The 20,000-nt window shown below is 41.8% G+C and overlaps 1 protein-coding gene across 2 annotated transcripts in view; it reads right to left on the bottom strand.

Annotated features, from left to right (window-relative positions):
- zfpm2a (zinc finger protein, FOG family member 2a) overlaps nucleotides 1-20,000 on the bottom strand; it is a gene marked incomplete at its 3' end in the record, with an annotated part of 145,707 nt that overhangs the window by 45,746 nt on the left and 79,961 nt on the right. For both annotated transcript variants that reach the window (XM_080427634.1, XM_080427635.1), the window contains exon 5: nucleotides 7,446-7,557. In XM_080427634.1, the coding sequence (XP_080283760.1) occupies nucleotides 7,446-7,557 (112 nt within the window). The remainder of the gene's footprint in view (nucleotides 1-7,445; nucleotides 7,558-20,000) is intronic.

Here is a 20,000-nt window from a genome sequence, read left to right as displayed (position 1 = left end):
ACATAATATGGTCACAGTGAGTGTGCATAGTTCCAAAGGCCTCAGATATCAGGTAACAATGGCAAAGGCATAATAACGGCACACAGTGAAGCCTGATTCATACTCATCGTTTTCTCGCACCGAATATAGCCGATGCGTTGTGAGCTATTGAGCTCACAACTAGCTAAATCGGCTATTTTCGCAACTGGGGTATGACTGCCATAATAATTGCCACTTCTTGAACTGTACGCTCACATCTTGACTTGATTCAATGTTCTCATCTCAGCAAAAATATATCGATTACCATTCCTTGAGAGCACTAAATGGTGTCGAATACACTCTACTGTATATCTCCACTAAATCTTCCCTCGTGTTTATCAAATACACAGCACAGAAGGAGTCACCGTCTCTCTCTTCCATCTCTGTCACCCCCCCTCCCCCCTCCCCCCTCTACCCCAGCCCCCCTCCCCCCCTCCCAATCCCTCTCTCCTCTGTCTCCAGCGTTACTGTAACATATAATTACTCTACGGACTTTACTGCCTGTTTCCCCCCCTGAAACTTCAGTGGTTCAAAGAAACTGTCGGAGGGTGGAGGGTGGAGGGTTGCATTGTGGGAGTTCCAGGTGGATTTCTCGATAATGAGTTAGCGCGCTAGTGCAGGCGAGTTTTAGTAATGGCTGGCTGCTAAGGCTCTTCCTGGGAGTTTAATGTAAAACAAACAGGCACATGCTGACAGCCTGGGAAAAAACAGATATTGTAGTCTTCTCAACCAGGGTTCTCTCCATCTCTGTCTGACTCTTTTTTTTTTAAAGAAAATATATTTTAAAGTAGAATTCACTGTATACCGGTGAAATGACTCTATGCCTTGTCATTTCCGACATCTCTGCATCTTAAACATTACACTCATTCTTTCATTCTTTCTCATTATTTTAATTTTGTAGACAGAAATGTATCCATCCCTCTGTCCATTGGACATGATTAAGGCAGTAGCGCTTAGCGTGAACCACATGAACTCTAGCGTCCCTATTTCTGGGCCTGTCATAATAATAAGCAAACATACGTGAACATTCTGTGCGAGAATAGCGGATCTACCAGCTAGCTCACAACGTGAAGTATATAGGGTTCAACTGGCTAAGTGACTCCCTCCAAGACAAACGTAAATATAGGATCCCAAAACAGGTTAGAAAAAATAAAAATAAAACTGGTGATTTTCCACAAAACTGTCAGCTTGTCTTGGTCCTGATGAGCGGGGGCACCCCGAGGCCAGGAGGACTCTACTAAACTACTCCACCACATGTATTATACATTACACCCGCGGTGGAACAAGTACTCTAACTCAACCCCACTACCTGAGTCAAAGTATAGATACTCATTGTCGAATGTTGCTCAACTACAAGTACTGGATTACTTGCTTTTAAAAAAAAAGTTAGTATTCAAAAGTGCATGCTTTAAAAAAAATACTTATGTATTCAGAAGTACCTATTACAAGGTACATTTTATTTATTTAATATCATTGCTATATTGAAATTGAGATTTCCCAGAACATTTTCAAAAACGATCAGTGAAAATAGCAGATCTAAAAGCTCACAACGCGTCATATTTTCACTATTATATAGTAAGTGGTTAATTATTCATGTATTTTTCCCTTCCTAGAAATGTAGTGGGTGTAAAAAGTACAATATGTGTCTTTGAAATGTAGTGTATTGAAAGTATCCAAAAAAGACAATAAAACTCAAGTAAAGTACAGATACTCAAAAAATGTACTTAAGTACAGTAGTCTAAATGTACTGAATTACTGTCCACCACTGGTTGGGACACAACTCTCAGAAGAATCCTTTTGCGTCTTCCTGTCCTTTTTACCTTCTCCAGCTACGGAGCCTTGTCTACCTACAGTAGGCTATATTAGGAGTGACGAGGATTGAGGATATGCAGTTGTACATCATGGATTACCAAAAAAATGAAATGGCAGTAAACTATAGCATGAGCCACTCAAACCTATCACCAGCGCTCGCTTGGAGACACTCCCCATACATTCATACTGGCAAGCATCCAAACTATACTGCTGCAATCTTGTCAGGCAGTCCTGAAGAAAAGCAAGCCCATTAAAACGCAGGCCAAGTCCTGACATATTCTCCAAACATACTGTATATTGAGATATTCACTGTTTTCCATAAGTAAAGCGTCTGAGGGAGCAAAACAACAGCCTACAGAGGGGGGGGGAACAACACAGGGGTGAAGATAGGAACATTCAAGGCTTTAGCTTCGCTGTGTGGGCTCCTTTGCGGTTGAGTTTCCGTTGCATTCTGAAGAGCCTATTCCACAGGCAATCTCCACATGAGTCATGGCAAAGATTCACTTTAATAGAGCTCAACAGTGACCGCCCACTTTTTGTAAAAGCTCTGGTTTTCCAGAAGTTAATTTTACACTCATTTACTCCATAGATGTTTCAGAAAATCAACCGACTAGTATTATTGTCATCAAGTATTATAAGTCCTAGTCATAATGCATTATAAGCTCAGTGGAACTGCACATTATAATTACCAGGGAACACTTTACTTAAAGGTAGGGGTCTATAATGCATTATAATCACATTTATAATGCATTATAATGCACTTATAAGGCTTAATAACACTCTTTATAAATGTTTATAATTATGCATAACAACTTTTAACAAAGACACTTTTTTAACTAAGTTATGGTAGTTATAATGTCCTGTTCCACTGAGCTTGTACTGGATTATGACCAGCACTTATAATACGTCATAAACCTTGTTATAAGTTGACATACATGATTATAAACAGTTATAATGCATGTTATAGTGCCTTATAAGCGCATTACAATGCATTATAAATGTGCTTCTAATGCATTATGGACCCGACATATACAGTTTTACAAAAAAATATATTGTGAAGGCTAAGGTGCAAGTTAATGCAAAAAACACCTGTTACAACTCAACTAATTGCTGGTTAGGTCTATCAGTTAGTTACTTGATGGAACCAACCTACATGGAGACCAGCGGCAATGGATTTTCACAACCACATCGTGACGTGAAACAGGGTGCTTCTCAGCCGATCACATCGATGGAGGAATAAAGGTGGTGGTGGGTCGTTTACTGACTGGCAGCGTAACACGTTCAGCTCCGATTCAGCCAAGCCCCCAGGACCGGGAGGACTGGTTGAGGAAAAAGCTGACAAGTGGCCAACTCTGGTACTGCAAGCTTTATGATTGGAACGTGTACAAGCATGGTGACATATTGTAGAACGCATAAAGCAGTGGTGTGTTCTACCGTGTTACGCTATATACCTAGTATGACGCACAGAATTGTTTGGAAAAAAAGCGTAGTCCTCTACTAACCATTTCATCCATTGACCACACGCGAGCGTATCTCCACGACCACGCGCATGTCGTGCAGGGAATGATTATCGTATGCCCTAGAACACACCACTGTCATAAAGGTCACTAATGTGCATGCTCTATAGTCATTAAACCCCAGAAGGAGAGAGATACTTTCGGGGTTTCACCGAAATGAGTGTCCGGGGATTTTCTATGCCTCCTCCAGTTCTTATATATAGGCTAGCTCAAATGGTACAGCTGACTGTCCCGTCCCCTCGGGCTATGGGATTAAAAACTCTGCGATTCTGTCTTTGCTCACTGCAACCGGCCGTCCTCTAGTGTCTACAGCACTGTGTGGAAGAGGGCTTGATCTTTTTGACCCGAGCTATGGGATTGACAGGTGTCAGTCATAATTGTATTGGTTGAAATTGGTTAGTACCTGCTAATCTCTCAAGAACAGATCCATCGCTGCGCTTGAATCTGTCGGTAGCCGTGTTGACAACCCGTGACGCATTGGCTACAAGTGGGCGTGCCATCAGATCAGGAAGCAGGCCGCGCTTTACCCAATCAAATGTAGTGGCTGGGATTTACGTGTGTGCCGTTCTTTCCCCACTAGAAACAAACCGAAACTCATTTAACAATAGCGTCCTCGAAGCCGACAAAACCACGGAAAGTTAGTAACATTTTAAATTGCTCTTTCATCATAGAAACAAGTGGGCTTATAACCAAAACGATCCATATTCTTTGGGAGAAGTGGTGTTAGTGTTCCGTGGAGAAATATTGTTAGTGGGAATGAAAACATAGTCGCACCACCGGAAGTGAAAGGCTGAAGGCAGACCAAAACCCCGGTTTCCCTGTGCACGGGTCGTCCGTTCAGCTCCGCCCAGAGCCAAGTGAATAAGTAAAAAACAGCAGAGGGCTCTGTTTTTACTTTTTATTTGGCGATGGGTTCCCAGATTGAGTACCACTACCTGCTAATGTAATCACGCCTCACGATTTTGTTTGACAGGACGTAATTAAGATTGGACTTTTAGGGACATTTGATTAAAAATTTGGGGCATCTATTTTTATCTGTCTCCTTTGTGGCCATGGATAATAGTGTGAAAAACATATTTGTTATTTCAGCGGGCCTTTAACTAAAATGTTATAATGGAAGTCAATAGGGCTCTGATCAAGCGGAAACCTTGCCCAAATTTGGATTCATGAAGCAACATGAAGTCCAAGAACCTCTGTGGTGCCACACCGTTCCCATTTGAATCGCAACATCCACATGATTCAATGTTTTCTTAAAACTATAGGTTGATCTGATATGGACATGTGGCTTCTACAAAGGCATAGTATTGATTCACAATCTCATAGCTTGTGGTTCTGTAAATCTACCTTGTATGGTTACTTGCAACATTGTGGCTAACAATCCTCTATGCAGAATATGAATGGTATTTTCTACGTCCCTTAACTCACTGTTGAGCCGTATAAGTGAACAGAGTGGGTAGTATGTTTATTCCAGTGTCATTATTTGTCAAAATAATTTTGGATCTGGAGAAAATATATGGTTTCACTAATTGCGAATGCTACAATGTTATCCAAATGAAAAGAGCAATTTAATACAGCTGTTGAAACCTTCGCACACAGAAAAATCCTGAATGCTCATTTTAACTCTGAGTTACAGTAACACCCTGGGGTTTGTGTACCCATAAAACTGCAAAGCTTCAGCACTGACTGCCTCAGAGATTACTAGAAGGTGACAACAGATTTTTAACCTTATCCTCAAAGATCTAAATTAATTAATTTGTCTTCCTCCTCCCGTTATCATTTCCCATCAGTTGGCGAAGCGTGTCAAGATTGTTGTGGGGATTTACGGTAATGAACAGTACAACACAGAACGACGCTCACAAGGGGGATATCTAGAGATGTGTGATTCTGTTTAATAAGGTCAAACAACAGCAGACAAACAAGGAGAGATGTGACTGGCAGTGATATACTGTGCTATTGAGGCGACGATAGCACGCGCAGCCAACACCAATCGTGGAAGGGAAGGGACTGTCATGTGGCAAGTGGGAAAAGAAATGATGTACTGTAGACTTTAACCCATTAAGACCGGGAACGCATCTGTGAGTCATTTTTAGATTCCTTCCGGCTATTGAGTAGCCGCGCTATGAGCTTGTAGATCTGCTATTTTTTTTTAAATCTTGAAAATGTGTGCATATCTTTGAATATATAGATATTTTTAAGCGACAAATTTTAACTCAAATCTTTGCTTCTGGGGATTTTGGGGAACCTTTTTTTTTTGGAATTTTTTTTTTATGTTGCTATAGTGGTTCTGAGACTTTTTTTATGTCAAGGAACTCCCAAACTGATATGTATTTGGCCGCCGACACCCATCTCAAAATGCTAACCCCCAGTAGCAAAGATTTGAGTCACAAATGTTCGCTTTAAAAGAATATATATTCAAAGATTTGCACACATTTTCACAAATAGCAGATCTACAAGCTCGTAGCGCGGTACTCGGTGCCGTGCTATGAGCTTGTATATCTGCTATTTTTGAATAGCCAAAGTGTAAAATAATGCTTTTTAGCTCAAATCTAAAATGACACAGATGCGTTCCCGGTCTTAATGGGTTAACAAAATGTGGGGGGGAAAATCCCGTTATTAACCCCTTTTTTGTTTCACACAGTCACTCCCCTCGAAGAAAGATTATAAGATTTCAAAGAAGTGCATAATCTTCTTTAACAGCTTATCAAAACTTTAATGATTTGGTGATAAAGAGCACAAAGTTAAGTAGCCGGTTAAGAGGATAACTCCCCAGTGCAGTATAGTGATTAGTAGATGAGAATTGGAAGACCGAAAAAATCCCGGGTAGCAAATCCCACTTCTGCCATTTATTCACTTTGAGGGAAGAGACCAAACTCCAACTGAGCTTTGGGGGTATTGTCATGGGGTCATCGTTTTGAAAAGTGATAAATAGAGGCGCTGCTCGCGTCACCCGTTGGAATCCCGCGCAATCTTTGTTTACTTTATTTATTTGTGCCGTGTGTCTCTCTGGTTAACACTCGTCAAGACCCAATTATAGCTTAAGGAGCCTTGTGCTTTCATGAAAAGTGAAGACACAGGCTGTGGTGTCAATGTGGTATAAAGCGCATATTGCATCTTCTCATGCAATCTTACACCAAGCATGCTCTCTAGATACCCAATGTTGGGGCCATTTTAATGAGGTTTTACTTGCGGTCTCTGGACACAAATCAACAGAGTGTGTTCAGTTTATCTTCGCGGGCAGCAACCAGCAAGTCATTTAGGTTTTGACAAGTGTGGTTTCGGGGTCACAGTTCTCTCAACGATGAATATACAATGTACATTTTAGATTTTTTGTTTTGACAAAAACTGTGTTTAGATGGCAACTGTGTTGCATTTATTTACGCATAGGATTTCTGGCAAGATGTGTATCAATATGTATAATGTATAAGAATCTGGAGCAGAATCTTTACTGAATTAGTTAGAGGACAAATGAAATTAAATAGCTGCCTTGTCCCCACCCTTGCATTTCTTGCTATCTATTTTGAGATAGGGACTCACTTAGGATAAAACACAAAAAAACGGGACATTATTTACCTTGTGAAATCTACAAAACCATTAACTTTGCGTGTCAAGCGGTGTTTCACTGTTTGTAATCAGAGTTTTAGTGATATAAATTACTCCACGGATGAGAAAAACAGATATGCAGTGTGTGTGTGTATGCCCTTGTGTTTCTGTGTGTGTACAGTATGTGTGTGTGTGTGTGTGTGTGTGTGTGTGTGTGTGTGTGTGTGTGTGTGTGTGTGTGTGTGTGTGTGTGTGTGCGCGCGAGCGCGCGCGCGTGCGCATGTGCACGTGTGTGCACACTTCCCCGTGTCTGTGTCCTTGTGTATGTTTACATATGACTGTGTTGTGTGTGAGAGCAACAGAGCGAAAGAGAGAGACTGAGAGAAAAAAAAACACAGAGAGAGAAGGAGAGAGAGAGAGAAGGAGAGAGACTGAGACAGAGGGAGGGAGACAGGCAGAAGTGAAGTGTGTGGAGGATTGTCAGTGTCTTTGCTGTGCTGTGGCGTGGTGGCGCGGTGCGGCGAGGGGAGATAACAGACGCGGGCGCTGCATGCTTACCTTTGCTGTACACCACACAGTTGTTTTTGTTGTCTTCCGCTCCTTGCCAAGTCACATCCAGAAGCCACCTGGGCCCGGCGCTCAGCACCACCGGGACAGAGCCCTTCGTCTTCTGGACGGGGACAGATAACAAACACTAATCATTTGCTTATTTCGGTGATTAGAGAAACAGTAATAACCACCATGTTACGCTCTCCTCTTGCTCTGAATGGCCGTAATCACAATTTCACAAGCCGTACAGTATACGACTCAACGCCCCCCCCCCCCCTTACCCCCCGACACCCCCTTTTTTAAAGAAAACTGAGAAGATTTGATTCATTAGGACTGTGAGCATGTGTGTGTGTGTGTGTGTGTGTGTGTGTGTGTGTGTGTGTGTGCAGTATAATCCTAAGTATTATATTTACACTCCAGGACTGGAGTCCCCCAGGGGTCTGTACTAGGCCTCCTCTTTTTTCCCCTCTACACCAAATATCCCTGTCGAAAATAGCCGATCTATTATGATGAATAGCCGAATGGGGACGCTAGGGTTCAAGTGGTCAAATTAACTCTACGGATTTTGCTGTGTGTGCGCAATGGTATGTGGAGAGGAAACACACGACTACACCCTGTCAGAATAATGGAGTTATCATTCAGGATTGAACCCGCTGATTGGGCTTCAGATCTCATAGATTGAGAACATCTCGAGTGTCTGGGAATTACAAAAAGAAGGGCCATGACTTCCAGAGTGAAGGAGGGAGCGCATTCAGCCCTTAACTTTGGGCACATTGTACCTCGCTATCGGCGGGATCTCGCTATTTCCTGAAACAAGCGGGGGGAAAGAATTGAAAGAATCAGTATCCATTTCAGAGGGCAACTGAGGCTAGAGTTTTACAATATGCCGGAGAATTATTCTGAATGTGTAAGGTCGTTTTTCTTCCCGGTCAAAGGTCAAACATGGAGTTTTAAGTTATTTCTATGGAGAGAAAATGCAGGGAGATAGATCATGGCCCCGGTGGAATTGATTCACCTGGCAGTCCCCCAGAAGGGTCACCAGATTGCGGGGCTTGTTCTATTTATTTTTATGTGATTTCCTATGCTGTTTTATTTGATTTCAAAATGGTATTTCTTTTTTTACAAAAGGGAAATGAAAGCCAACATTCTGTATTGTCGCTGCCCGCTTACAGTACAGAAGAGCAAGCAGCATTCAAGGCAGCTGGGTATACAGTAGCCTATTACTTGAAGGCAAAATGTCAGTGTTTCAAGGCCATTACTTTTGAACCCCCTAGGCCTTCCTTCATTAGGATGTTACAGAAATAGTTTACCTAAGAGAAAATGGGTTGGGGTGCAATCTCTACACTTTTTCTTCTCTCCGTCTGCGACAGCCTGCGACAGACAGGACACTGTCCATCTGCCTAATGCAACAGAAACATACTAGTCCTCTCACGTTGTACTTCACTCAATTCTCCTCTGCAAATGCAACCTTCAAGGATAAATGCAAATGTCACTTGAGCATGTTAAAGGTCTGAATTGAAACAGATATGCACAAGAAATGAGTGCTGTTCTTCAGCATTACACCTGCATGCACACACAAACCCCCCCCCCCCTCTCTCCCCCCCTCTCTCTCTCTCTCTCTATGTCTTCCCCCCCCCCTCCATTTCATTCTCCATGAACTACAGAGGGACTGGAGGACAGGCTGTTTTTTTTGTTGTAGAGAATTATTCATAAACGGCAAATACATCTTAAGACCAGACGATATGAATCTGATCTGACTTTTGCTAGAAATGTATATGTATGCATAGAACACACAAAATGCAAACCCCTTAATAGTCTTTAGATCAGTGGTTCTCAACTTTTTCATGTCAAGGACCCACAAAATTATTGTGACGCTATATGAACAAATTTTGCTCGACCCCCTGCTACAACCCACCCCAAGGACCCCTGGGGGTCCCCGGACCCCACTTTGAGAACCAATGCTTTAGATGGCTATATGCACATTGTCGGACTATATAGGAAGACTTATCAAACACATTGCAGTCAGTACACTGTGTCTGTTGATTTTCTTATTGCTTCTCTGGCCATCATCTTATCCTGTCCTGCAGAAGACCGAGACAGAGAGAGAGAAAGATAGAGAGAGAGAGAGAGAGAGAGAGAGAGAGAGAGAGAGAGAGAGAGAGAGAGAGAGAGAGAGAGAGAGAGAGAGAGAGAGAGAGAGAGAGAGAGAGAGAGACCTCTGTAATTTTAAGTCATCCTCTATTTCACATCTCAAATTAGCCTCACAATAAAGTCTTATATCTGGGTAACCTGCAAATCTCGCACCCCTGTCAAAGGCGCAGAGCAGACCGCGCGAGCGATTGTTGCCAGGGACAACTATCTGAAATGAGAATCGGATTAACCCTTTCTTAGATCTCCAGACTGGGAGCCATCTCTTATTCAGCAGCGAGAGGCCTCTCTGCTCGTCCCTCAGAGCCTGTGGGAATTCATGATATTCCTGCTCCTCTTAATGTGGCCAACAGGGAGAGAAGAATATCACTATTAGCCAGAGTTATTCTCAATGACAGACATTAATTAATGTACATTTATTTTTAATACACTAGTCTAGCGAGTTGCATATATTACCACTACATTTGTAGGGTGTTAATTACAACAATTATTACCATGTTATTTTGGTTGGTCTATTAATCCAGTTTTTTATCTTCTTCTGGTTTGTTCTGGAGAAAGCTGTTTTGTAATAAGACAAGAATAAATTAGATATGTTTTAAATATATATATCTCAATACACGATTATTTTGTGGACAACAGAGGGTCAGCAGTTATTTCTAGACTCCATGTGCTGATGAAGACACGTCATGCTAATATATATGTATGTGTGTATGTGTGTATGCGTGTGTGTGTGTGTGTGTGTGTGTGTGTGTGTGTGTGTGTGTGTGTGTGTGTGTGTGTGTGTGTGTGTGTGCCTGCGTGACGTGTGTGTGTGTGTGTGTGTGTGTGTGTGTGTGTGTGTGTGTGTGTGTGTGTGTGTGTGTGTGTGTGTGTGTGTGTGTGTGTGTGTGTCTGTGTGTGTGTGTGTGTGTGTGTGTGTGTGTGTGTGTGTGTGTGTGTGTGTGTGTGAACCATCACAGACAAAGAAATGCAGAGGACCAACTGCTCCCGGTACATTTTAACGGTTAAAGACAGGATGGCGTCACCACAGGGAGGAGCGTCTGAAAATGCAAATGAAAACATGTCTCTATACAACCACATCAGTACAGACCTAAGTGGTCCAGGCCAGAAGAAATACAGATTGACAGGCGGAAAATTGTGATTTCCCCGGAGCAAGGCAGCGCATGACAAACTGGCTAATATAAACAAACTCCTTTTTTCTAACTAACAATTGCTATACGTCACTGGATGTGACGTATAGAGTCTCCTTCCTGTCCAAAGCCTCCCATCAAGTGCCCTGACTGGAATCTGTAAATTATGGTGTAACCTGAAGGCTGGGCAATATGAACAAAATCTAAAACCATTATTTATATATATATGATTTATAGTTTGAATCGATTCAAATCGATTCAAACTGGTGACAATTTAATTAGATTTAATAAAAAATGTATCGAGATGCAAACAGCTGAAAAAAGAAAATACAGGATCTTTGTAAGAGAATTTATATGCTACTGTATTGAAAAGAGGATAAGAGAAAACACAGTATTTTACAAAAGAAAAGAAAAGAAAATACTGGATTTGTGTGAGAGAAATTATTTGTCTGGAAACTAATTTTGTGTTTAAAAAATCGTATCGTGAACATATTATCATGATTCGAATCGTGAGTTGAGCGATTCGTTACATGCCTAATTTTTTACCAAATAACTTGATATAGATATTGTGACAATAGTATCATATTGAGACGATAATGTTCTTTAAATGTTATTTAAAACATTTTTCTAAAATAGCTAAAATAGCCAATCTGCAAGCTCACAACACTTTGCATCGCAAAGGTTTGTGAGCTTGTAGAATGGCTACTGGATATTTAGATAATATTTATCTAATATTATTTATTTTGATTTAAAAATAATCACACCTTTCGGTGTCTGTCTACTGTACAGTAAATAGATTTTTTTATTCTACCCTATACACCAAATACAACCCATGCAAGAGCCAAATGGTCATATTCTTTATGATTAGATGAGTCAGTATATTACATTTTTTTCCCCAGATATTCAAAATGAAAAATTGAAGTGTAACTAGATATCTAACATTGTACAGTCATTTATAGAACAGCATCCTTGTCAGCCCTCCTCTTCCTCCCTCTGTGGTGTGTTATTATGGTTTATCCATCCTCCTGCCTTCACTCCACTGGTTTCAATATACTCCTGGGTTGGGTTTTTCTTTTTTTCCCTGAGCTCTGTTACCGTTCATCGTGTCAGAGATACAGTGACCAAAACAGTGTAGTCAGCTAGGAAGTGATTACAAACTGATGCTCCAAATTCGCTATAAAATGAAAATCAATATTTCCACAAGTTGCTGCAACATAAAAGATAACCTTCATTGATTTTTCCAGACTTAGGCCTCTGCGATAAAATCTAATATAAATTTTCAGCCACACGGATTTGGATCAGAGCGGAGCAGGGGCTGAACGATAAGTTCCGCGCACATCTCTCAGAGTTGAATTTTTTCCTCCCCTCTCCCTCTTCCAAGGCAGGGCTGTACTATTTATAATTGGCCCTGTGCGAGCAAAAGCTTCTATCAGGAATCTGTTCTAATTTTTATTACTGAGAACCTAAAGCCTGTTCCAGATAATTTGGGAATTTCAGGGGAATTGTGATAGAGCTGATGGCACAGCCGGACTGACTCCAGAAAGGAGCTAACCTGTAATAGCCTCCGCGGCTGCGCTGATTAAATGTTGCCATAGATGAAAGACCTGCCATCACCGCAATAAATTAACCAATCACATAAATCCCAAGTTGCTACTAATCCCTCCTTGATACCATGATCCTCTGATCAGCTGAAGGAGGTGAAGAAGAAGTGGCTTGTGACACTCAGCCTTCCCCTAACTCCCTGCTTCCCTGTGTAAACAACAAGCTAATGATATCACCACTGACCATTTCAACACCACTGGCTACTCTTAACCCTCCTCATGGTCAGGGCAGGTGAAATCGATACGAACCTTGGTGGGAATGATTCTTCCCCTCATCTCTCTCTCTCCCTCTCTCTTTCTCTCTCTCTCTCTTTCTCTCTCTCTGTCTCTCTCCATTTTTTCCTCCACCAAGGTCACTGACTGGGTACTGTATCCTTCTTGATCCCACAGCTGCAGGATTTAGACAACTGAGAGATCAAACCCCACTCTGTCTGGATATCTCAAGACGTTCATTGGGTTCATGCGTTTCTCTTTTTCAAAAAGCGACCTTTCGAAACAAAACCCACAACTCTAATGGTCTGGTTAATAATGTCATAATAATGCCACTTAATGACAAATATATATTTTTATTTGACTCTTTTACCCTTTTTAATTTACCAAATTAAGTATTGTACTCTCTTGCCTTTAAATATTTATTGTAGTTGCATATAGTGTTTTTTTCCCTTCTTTTTCTGTTAGAAAACCGATATACTCATAGAATACATTCTGTTCTCTCCTCAGCAGCGCCTTGCCTTTCCTTTCCCACAGATTAGGTTGGAGTCAGTATTAACATCCTGACAAAATGTCAGTGGTAGTTTTGATGTGTCTTGTTTCATTTAAGATGATGTTGGCAGTCTAAATAATATAAAAAAAACAAGCTTATGGGTTGTGTCAAGTTTCTATGTTCTGTGTTTCCAACATGGGGTGGAGGATAAAGGATTTGTACCTGTATTACCACTCAGTTTACAGCAGACAGCACTCACACCTTGATAACACCCCATTGCAATTAGTTGTTCACTGCGATGAAACAAATTGCATGTGGTCAACTGGAAATTTCATTAAGGGAGATTTTCCTCTAGCCCTCGTTATCGCTCTGCGTATTAATATTTTCTTAGCCTAAAGGATGGATGGGTTGCAAGGGCCTTTTTGTTGAATAAATGGTCAAAAGCCACTGTACCTCATCGTCTCCAAGCCACTGTGCACATACAGTACATGTATGAAGAAGGCAGCACATTCAGTTCATGGTTGGTTAGGAGGTGCATATTTTTCATTGCGCCCTAAAATAAGATTCTCTGTCAACATCCTACATATACAGTGAAATGCCTCCATTTCTCAACTCTGTTTTTGTGTCACCCACCCCTCCTCCTTCTAAATTGTGGTGGTTACATCTGCTGAAATGAAAAGATACCTACGTACTGCTTTCATTCTTTTTTCCCCATCTCTCTCTCAAAGGATGTAGCATCTGCTTTTGGGAGACTAAATAACAGAAATATGCAGGAATCGCACACTAATTCCCTTTAGAGATAGATCTTGGCTGGTGCCCTGTCATAAATCAGAGAATTTCGATATGAAATGAGGCAAGCTGCTCTAATCATTTCTGCATTTCAAATTGGATCACTGGCTCAATCGCTTGGCTTTTAAACTGCTTGCCTAAGAGCAAATGTGAGGTGGGAGATAATTCGGCTGAAATCTCTCCCTGCTCTGTGCAGCAGTTAGTTTACTGCTTGAGTGCAAGAGAATGCTTTTTTCTTCCCTTAGCCCATCTTTCTCTTTTCAACTTTGTTAAATTGACTTTTCGTTTTTAAATCGATTAAATTGAGAGTCACTGCTGTTCCCGGAATCTTTAAAGGGACACCCATCACTGTGCGCATGTGCCTTTATTTGGCTGCTGCTATCATGGCGGCGCTATGGGGAATAAATATTTTCTCATTTAAATGACCTTTTATCTTGCTGACTGGGCTGTAAGCATCAAAGTTCACGTGCTGTATTAGCTATTACTTATTCCAGTCCATCTTAATGGTCATGGTGGATATATTATTAGTATTAACTGCGATCCGTGTTGCATTTCCATTGTGTCTTTATTAGGTCGTTCAAATATGGTATATGGATAATAAAACATACCGATGCTTTGGTGATACCCCTTTATTCATTAGGGGGTGATGTAAAATAACATACAGCTCTTCAGCTATTGTCTATTTTTCTAAACTAAAATGGCTTGAAGTATACTGATGACTAAATTCAGGGAGAGTGGAAAAGATGAGACTAGAGAGGGGGGGCAGGGAGTTCCATCCTCCATTTTTGCAGACCTTCAGGCGCTTTGAGGTGATCCAACTCTAACGCCATCCAGTTTAGTGTAAGCTCTACCTGCCCCGGAGACTCTCCTCTCCTCTCCTCTCCTCTCCTCTCCTCTCCTCTCCTCTCCTCTCCTCTCCTCTCCTCTCCTCTCCTCTCCTCTCTCCAATCTGTCACGTGTTACTGTATAACTAACCCTACCATTTTTACTTGCTGTCAATACAAGACCTTTCAGCCTCTCCCAGCCCTTCGACAACACCTGTTATTTCTACTGGAGGATGTAACATTTTTACCTCACATAGTAAATCCATGTGTATTTGTGTTTTTATATTAGACATGTACTCGGGCCTATTTGAAGTTGTAAACAAGACAAAGCTGAATTTGTAATGCACACTTCTGCACTTAAAAAATGTCTTGAAGGTACAGCATACTATATTATATATACCCACAAGTTCTTGTGTTTGGCTTTGGTTAGGAAACAGAACATCCCCTGGCCTCTGTGCTGGAATTATTATACATTTCCTATTTGAATTCAATTGGGAAGGACCTGTTTGATCTTTTGCATGTAAGTTGTGGATGACTCCTGGAGCAGCGAGAAGCTGTGTGAAGGAACATAATAGAAGAACCTGGTGCCAGTAATGTACACCTGTATGGATGGGTATTACCATGCCCCTGGGTGTCAAGGTGGCAGGTGGCATGTATTCTCACGACAGCTCCACTCTTTCTCTGTCAGGAATAAACATATGGAGGGAGAATTCTTCAAAGTGCGAAAAAAAAAGAGAAAGAACCCAGGTCTCAATCAGCCAACAGGGTCACAACAAATCCTTCCTCTCATAACCACTCACGGAGGTCTGGGATCATTCAATGACAGTAAATAAAGACAAACAATCACATAGTGGGCATGATGCTTGAATAAAGCCCCTGACTTTAGATAAACCTCCATGGCCTCCTTTAGGTATTGGATTTTAATATTCTTTTGAACTTCTCCGTCTCTCTCTCTCTGGCGCAGCCATAAATTTCATGATGCATTTGAACAGCTTCTATACTGTATGTGGTTTTATATTTCATGAGACTATATCTTCCTGCAACCCGCCTCACCTCGCGGTGCAAAAAACAGAGCTCTTGGCCATATCTAAAGTATGTGAAATAATAATTATAAAGAGAAGTCTAATACAAATGAGGTTGAAGTAAAAATCATTTGAGAGTGTATCAGTGCGAAAGACAAGTAATTTAATTCAAGCATAACTTTGTTGTAATGCCGAACAAATTGAACAGCGTATCAGATAATTTGCATACTAGTTGATCATCTACATACACCACAGTGTTCAATAGTTTGATCTTTGCGTGCACTTCAGAGAAATGGGGTCTTGGTAAATCCACTTTAAAGACCGACAATATTTACACCGAGTTAAGTAAATAAGATAAAGATGGTGAACTTGCCCCCCGCTAAATGCATTAGACGTGAACTCTCTTATCAGAGTCTCGGCACACGGACTGTTAAAAGATGGGTTTCCTGAGCTAGAAATGGTCTTTGTTACCCAATTAGTTTGCTGACGACCCTTCGGTGTAATATTCCATGCTTTGACAGCCTCATACATATACCTCTAATGTGGTGCTTCTGGACCACCGGGCCTGACGAGGGTATGGACAATGTCCAGGCCTTCATCTTCTCTGGCACTTATCTGGGTTCTTATCTTCAAAGCTAGCCTGATAGCGTGGCCACGTGACCAAGAAAAGCAGCATTTCTTCCATTTAGTTTTTTGGGGGGGAAAGTCAAAATGTTCTAGTTGACTGTTCATCCATCTAGAGTGGTTTGTTTTAAGACGGGGCTTTGTCTCCGGGATTTGGCAGGGCCTGGAAGTGGGTGCTGCTAGACTGAGGGTGCTGAGGCCGGGACAGGGGGGACTTATCAGGGTCTAACAGCAGGGGCTTGCCTCCCTGCGGAGCGGCCGACCGACCGTCCTTCTTGCTCTGAAGGAGGCGAAGCAAGCAAAGCTTCCAGTGTTCCTCCACTTGCTCCGCCAAAGCGACGAAGAGGAAAGACAAGAGGAGAGAAAATGCAGCGCAGAATATCGTGGGCGTGCAAGGCAGTGTTCTTTCTGACCCCAGTTTTAAAAACTGCTCTAAAGAATAAAGTTTGATTATTATTGTCATTATCGTCATTACTATCTTAAAGTATTATCGAAACGCCATACTGAACTTGACCGTGCTGAAATACCGGAAGACTATCACAGGGTCGCAACTGCAAACAATCGCGGATTACCTCTGCCGCCTCTCAAGGAAGTCGCTTCAACATATCACGAGTGCAGCCATGACAGTGACAGATGGCAAAGCAGCTGGCACCACTCAACTTCGTTTCACTTTACTTTCCCCCTTCTTCTACTTCCTCCCTGACTGCGACAGAGGTCTGGTGGTGTATTGAAGTGGTGGATAATCATTCACTTGGGAAGACACGTTGCATACTGTAAAACAAGGCGACGAGTGTGAAGCCGAACAGGTTTGAGCCTGACCGCTGTTGCTTGTCAAAATAACATACTGTAAAGACTGAGCATTGTTAACGCCTTTTGAAGTAAGGTATATCACAACTAAACAAGCGTCTCTCCAAGTCTTTCGTAAACATTCATTGACATTCAGAAAAAACCCTTGAGATAAGTGGCGACGTGATAGTGTGTGACTTGCTTAAGTCAAGGTGTTGCGTTTATCCCGAATGGAACATTTGTTCATGAATCTTAATGTTCATGTCAAGCTGTTCGCGTGGGCTTATTTGGAACTTGTAGAAACCCTACAGCCTACACATATGGATCATACCACATCTCTTCAGTTTGATAGTTTGCCATCCAGCCTGTATCTCTCAGACGCATGTAATTTGTTCCCCATGATGGACCTCTGGCAGACAGCAAACGCCCAGAGGGTTGGGAAGGGGGACAGGGACGCCCAGCTTCCCTCTCACCCTTGCGGGCACGAGGAGTGGCCCCACAGGACCCCCTCAGCCTCACTGGGGGTTTTACCCATCACTGGTCCTGTTCTTGTTACGACTGCAGAGGGGATGTGACACTGGTAGAGACAGAGAACCAACCGGTTCACTGCTTTCTGAGACAGGGCTCAGATGACTTGCAGTATGCAGCTTTGTCTCATTAAAGGTATCATGACATTCATTTTCACTTTTTTTATTTTCAATGTTTTATTTGGGGTTTTATGACCTCAATTACACCCAAAAAACCTGAACTTAGAACATTCAGTGGATTTTCTGTGGTCTGGGGTTTTCTGAATAATTAGGCTGAAAAGTAATCTGAGCTTGGCCCTTCGACAGTGAGGTCACAGTCGATTAATCCCACCCATTCTCCTCCTCGCCCCTCCCCTCCCCTATCCTTTCCTTTGGGGGGGGCGGAGCAGAGGCGATGATTGACAGGCAAAATCCCTCACCAGCGACACCCGCAGGCAAAGATTTCTTTTTTCATTGCAGTTGAAAAGGCTTTAGAAATGTGAGAGAAAAACACCTGCCATTGATCACTGGAATGGAATTTTCACTTAAAACTTTTTGTACACTTTTGAAGGACCAGGACAAAGACTTTGAATGTGGTGTAAAAGTGAATGTCATTAAACCTTTAAGGTGAAAAGAACAACGGTTCATGGCAGAAGCCAGTGGGCTAACATTAGTTGTATTCTCCTGTTGATCTCCTCACTATCTATTTGCTTGGAAACAAGACGGAGAAGAAAGACAACACCATTGCCTTGAAGAAATAAAATATAATTGGACTAAACATTATGGTTTAATTGATGAGAAGCCCTGATCGATAATCTAAGTACACTTGGGGATGTAACCAGTTTTACAACCAAGTTTCATTTAACAAATGTGGGACATGATTAAATTAACTATAAAATGTTACATAAAGATGTATGACTATAAAATGTAATACAGTATATTAAATCCAAATATAAAATCCCATGTAACACATAGTAAAATGCCATTCATCAGCTTTTATGATCTGGTAGCTAGCTCTGGTAACACAGCATGACCGAGTAAACTATGTAGTCTTCACAACAAGCACAAAGAGGCCAGTGAATCCTGCCGCGCTTATCGGGAGAGCCGCCATATCTGTTTGGGGAGTTGTGTGCATGATGTAAAAGACAGCAAAATGTCAGGTTCACTTGTAGATCAAGTCAACCATGCATTATCTCTCACACAGTGCAAGTCAGCTGTAGCCATAATAGCAGTGACTAGCTGACTGACTTACTGACTGAGCGCTTCACAGCTAACACATGCAGCCGTGGGCAGCACTGGGGTTCCAGCCGTGCACGGGCGAACCTTTAAAGAGGGGGGCTTAGAAAAAAAGACAAGCCGTGGTGCTGAATGCTCCTCATGCCGCAGGTCGCAACCCAGTTTCCATTTGACTCACAATCATGTGTTAACATCATGTCAGTCTGTGTGATAGTACTGACAGTGAAAGGAGAGAAGGGAGGATTGCAGTGGAAATTTCCCCTACATCAATCTATTTCAACCTGGCTTCCCTATTTTGGGCATATCGCTATGGGTGAAACAGAACATTTTCTAACATTTTAATTTTTTATAAAAGAAATGTTGAAAAAAAAAGAAAATACAAAGTAAAAATCAAGAATAGCAGATCTACAAGCTAACAGCATGTCACAACAAGCACACGTGTGATGCATTGTGAACCTGTAGATCGGCCATTTTCACTACTTTTGTGCGACACTGTCCTACGACAAAGCATAAAATAGGGCTTAAGTAGACAACATGATATGGTTAGGACATGGACTCTTTAGACATGTGTGTCAGTCAATAATACCATTGATGAATATATGGATGACATTGAGCGAGAGAAAGTAAGCCAAATAATTACCATTTTGCCCATCTGAAGAGACCCCAGTCCTGATGTTGGTTTAAACCCAAGAAATAATTGATGCATGCAATCACAAATTGGTTCTCCGCCTAAAATTTGGGCCCATTATTTCATTAGACGAAGCCACATTCTGTGTGCCAAAATTATTTGTGTGTCCAAAACAGAAAATTCAAATCCTGTTAGCGCTGATAATGTGTAGCGTTGTCAAGCCACAAAGAGGGTGTGACTTTCAGATATGGAGTATATAGGACACCTTTTTTGTCTTCATTGCTTTTATTTTATAATTTTTTTGGGTACTGTTTCTTCTATGTACCGTACTGTATGTACATATCTATATATACAATATGTGTGTGTGTGTGTGTGTGTGTGTGTGTGTGTGTGTGTGTGTGTGTGTGTGTGTGTGTGTGTGTGTGTGTGTGTGTGTGGGGGTGTGTGTGTGTGTGTGTGTGTCTCTCTGTCTATCTGTCTGTCTGTCTGTCTGTCTGTCTGTCTGTCTGTCTGTCTGTCTTTTGCCAGCTATGCTACAGTAGGCCCTATCCCGGAGTGTCTTCTTGC

The sequence above is a fragment of the Gymnoscopelus braueri genome (genome assembly GCF_963280865.1).
Source record: "Gymnoscopelus braueri genome assembly, chromosome: 4".
Taxonomy (NCBI): domain Eukaryota; kingdom Metazoa; phylum Chordata; class Actinopteri; order Myctophiformes; family Myctophidae; genus Gymnoscopelus; species Gymnoscopelus braueri.
Note: the sequence above shows the minus strand (reverse complement) of the source record. Positions and strands in the feature narration are given on the sequence as shown.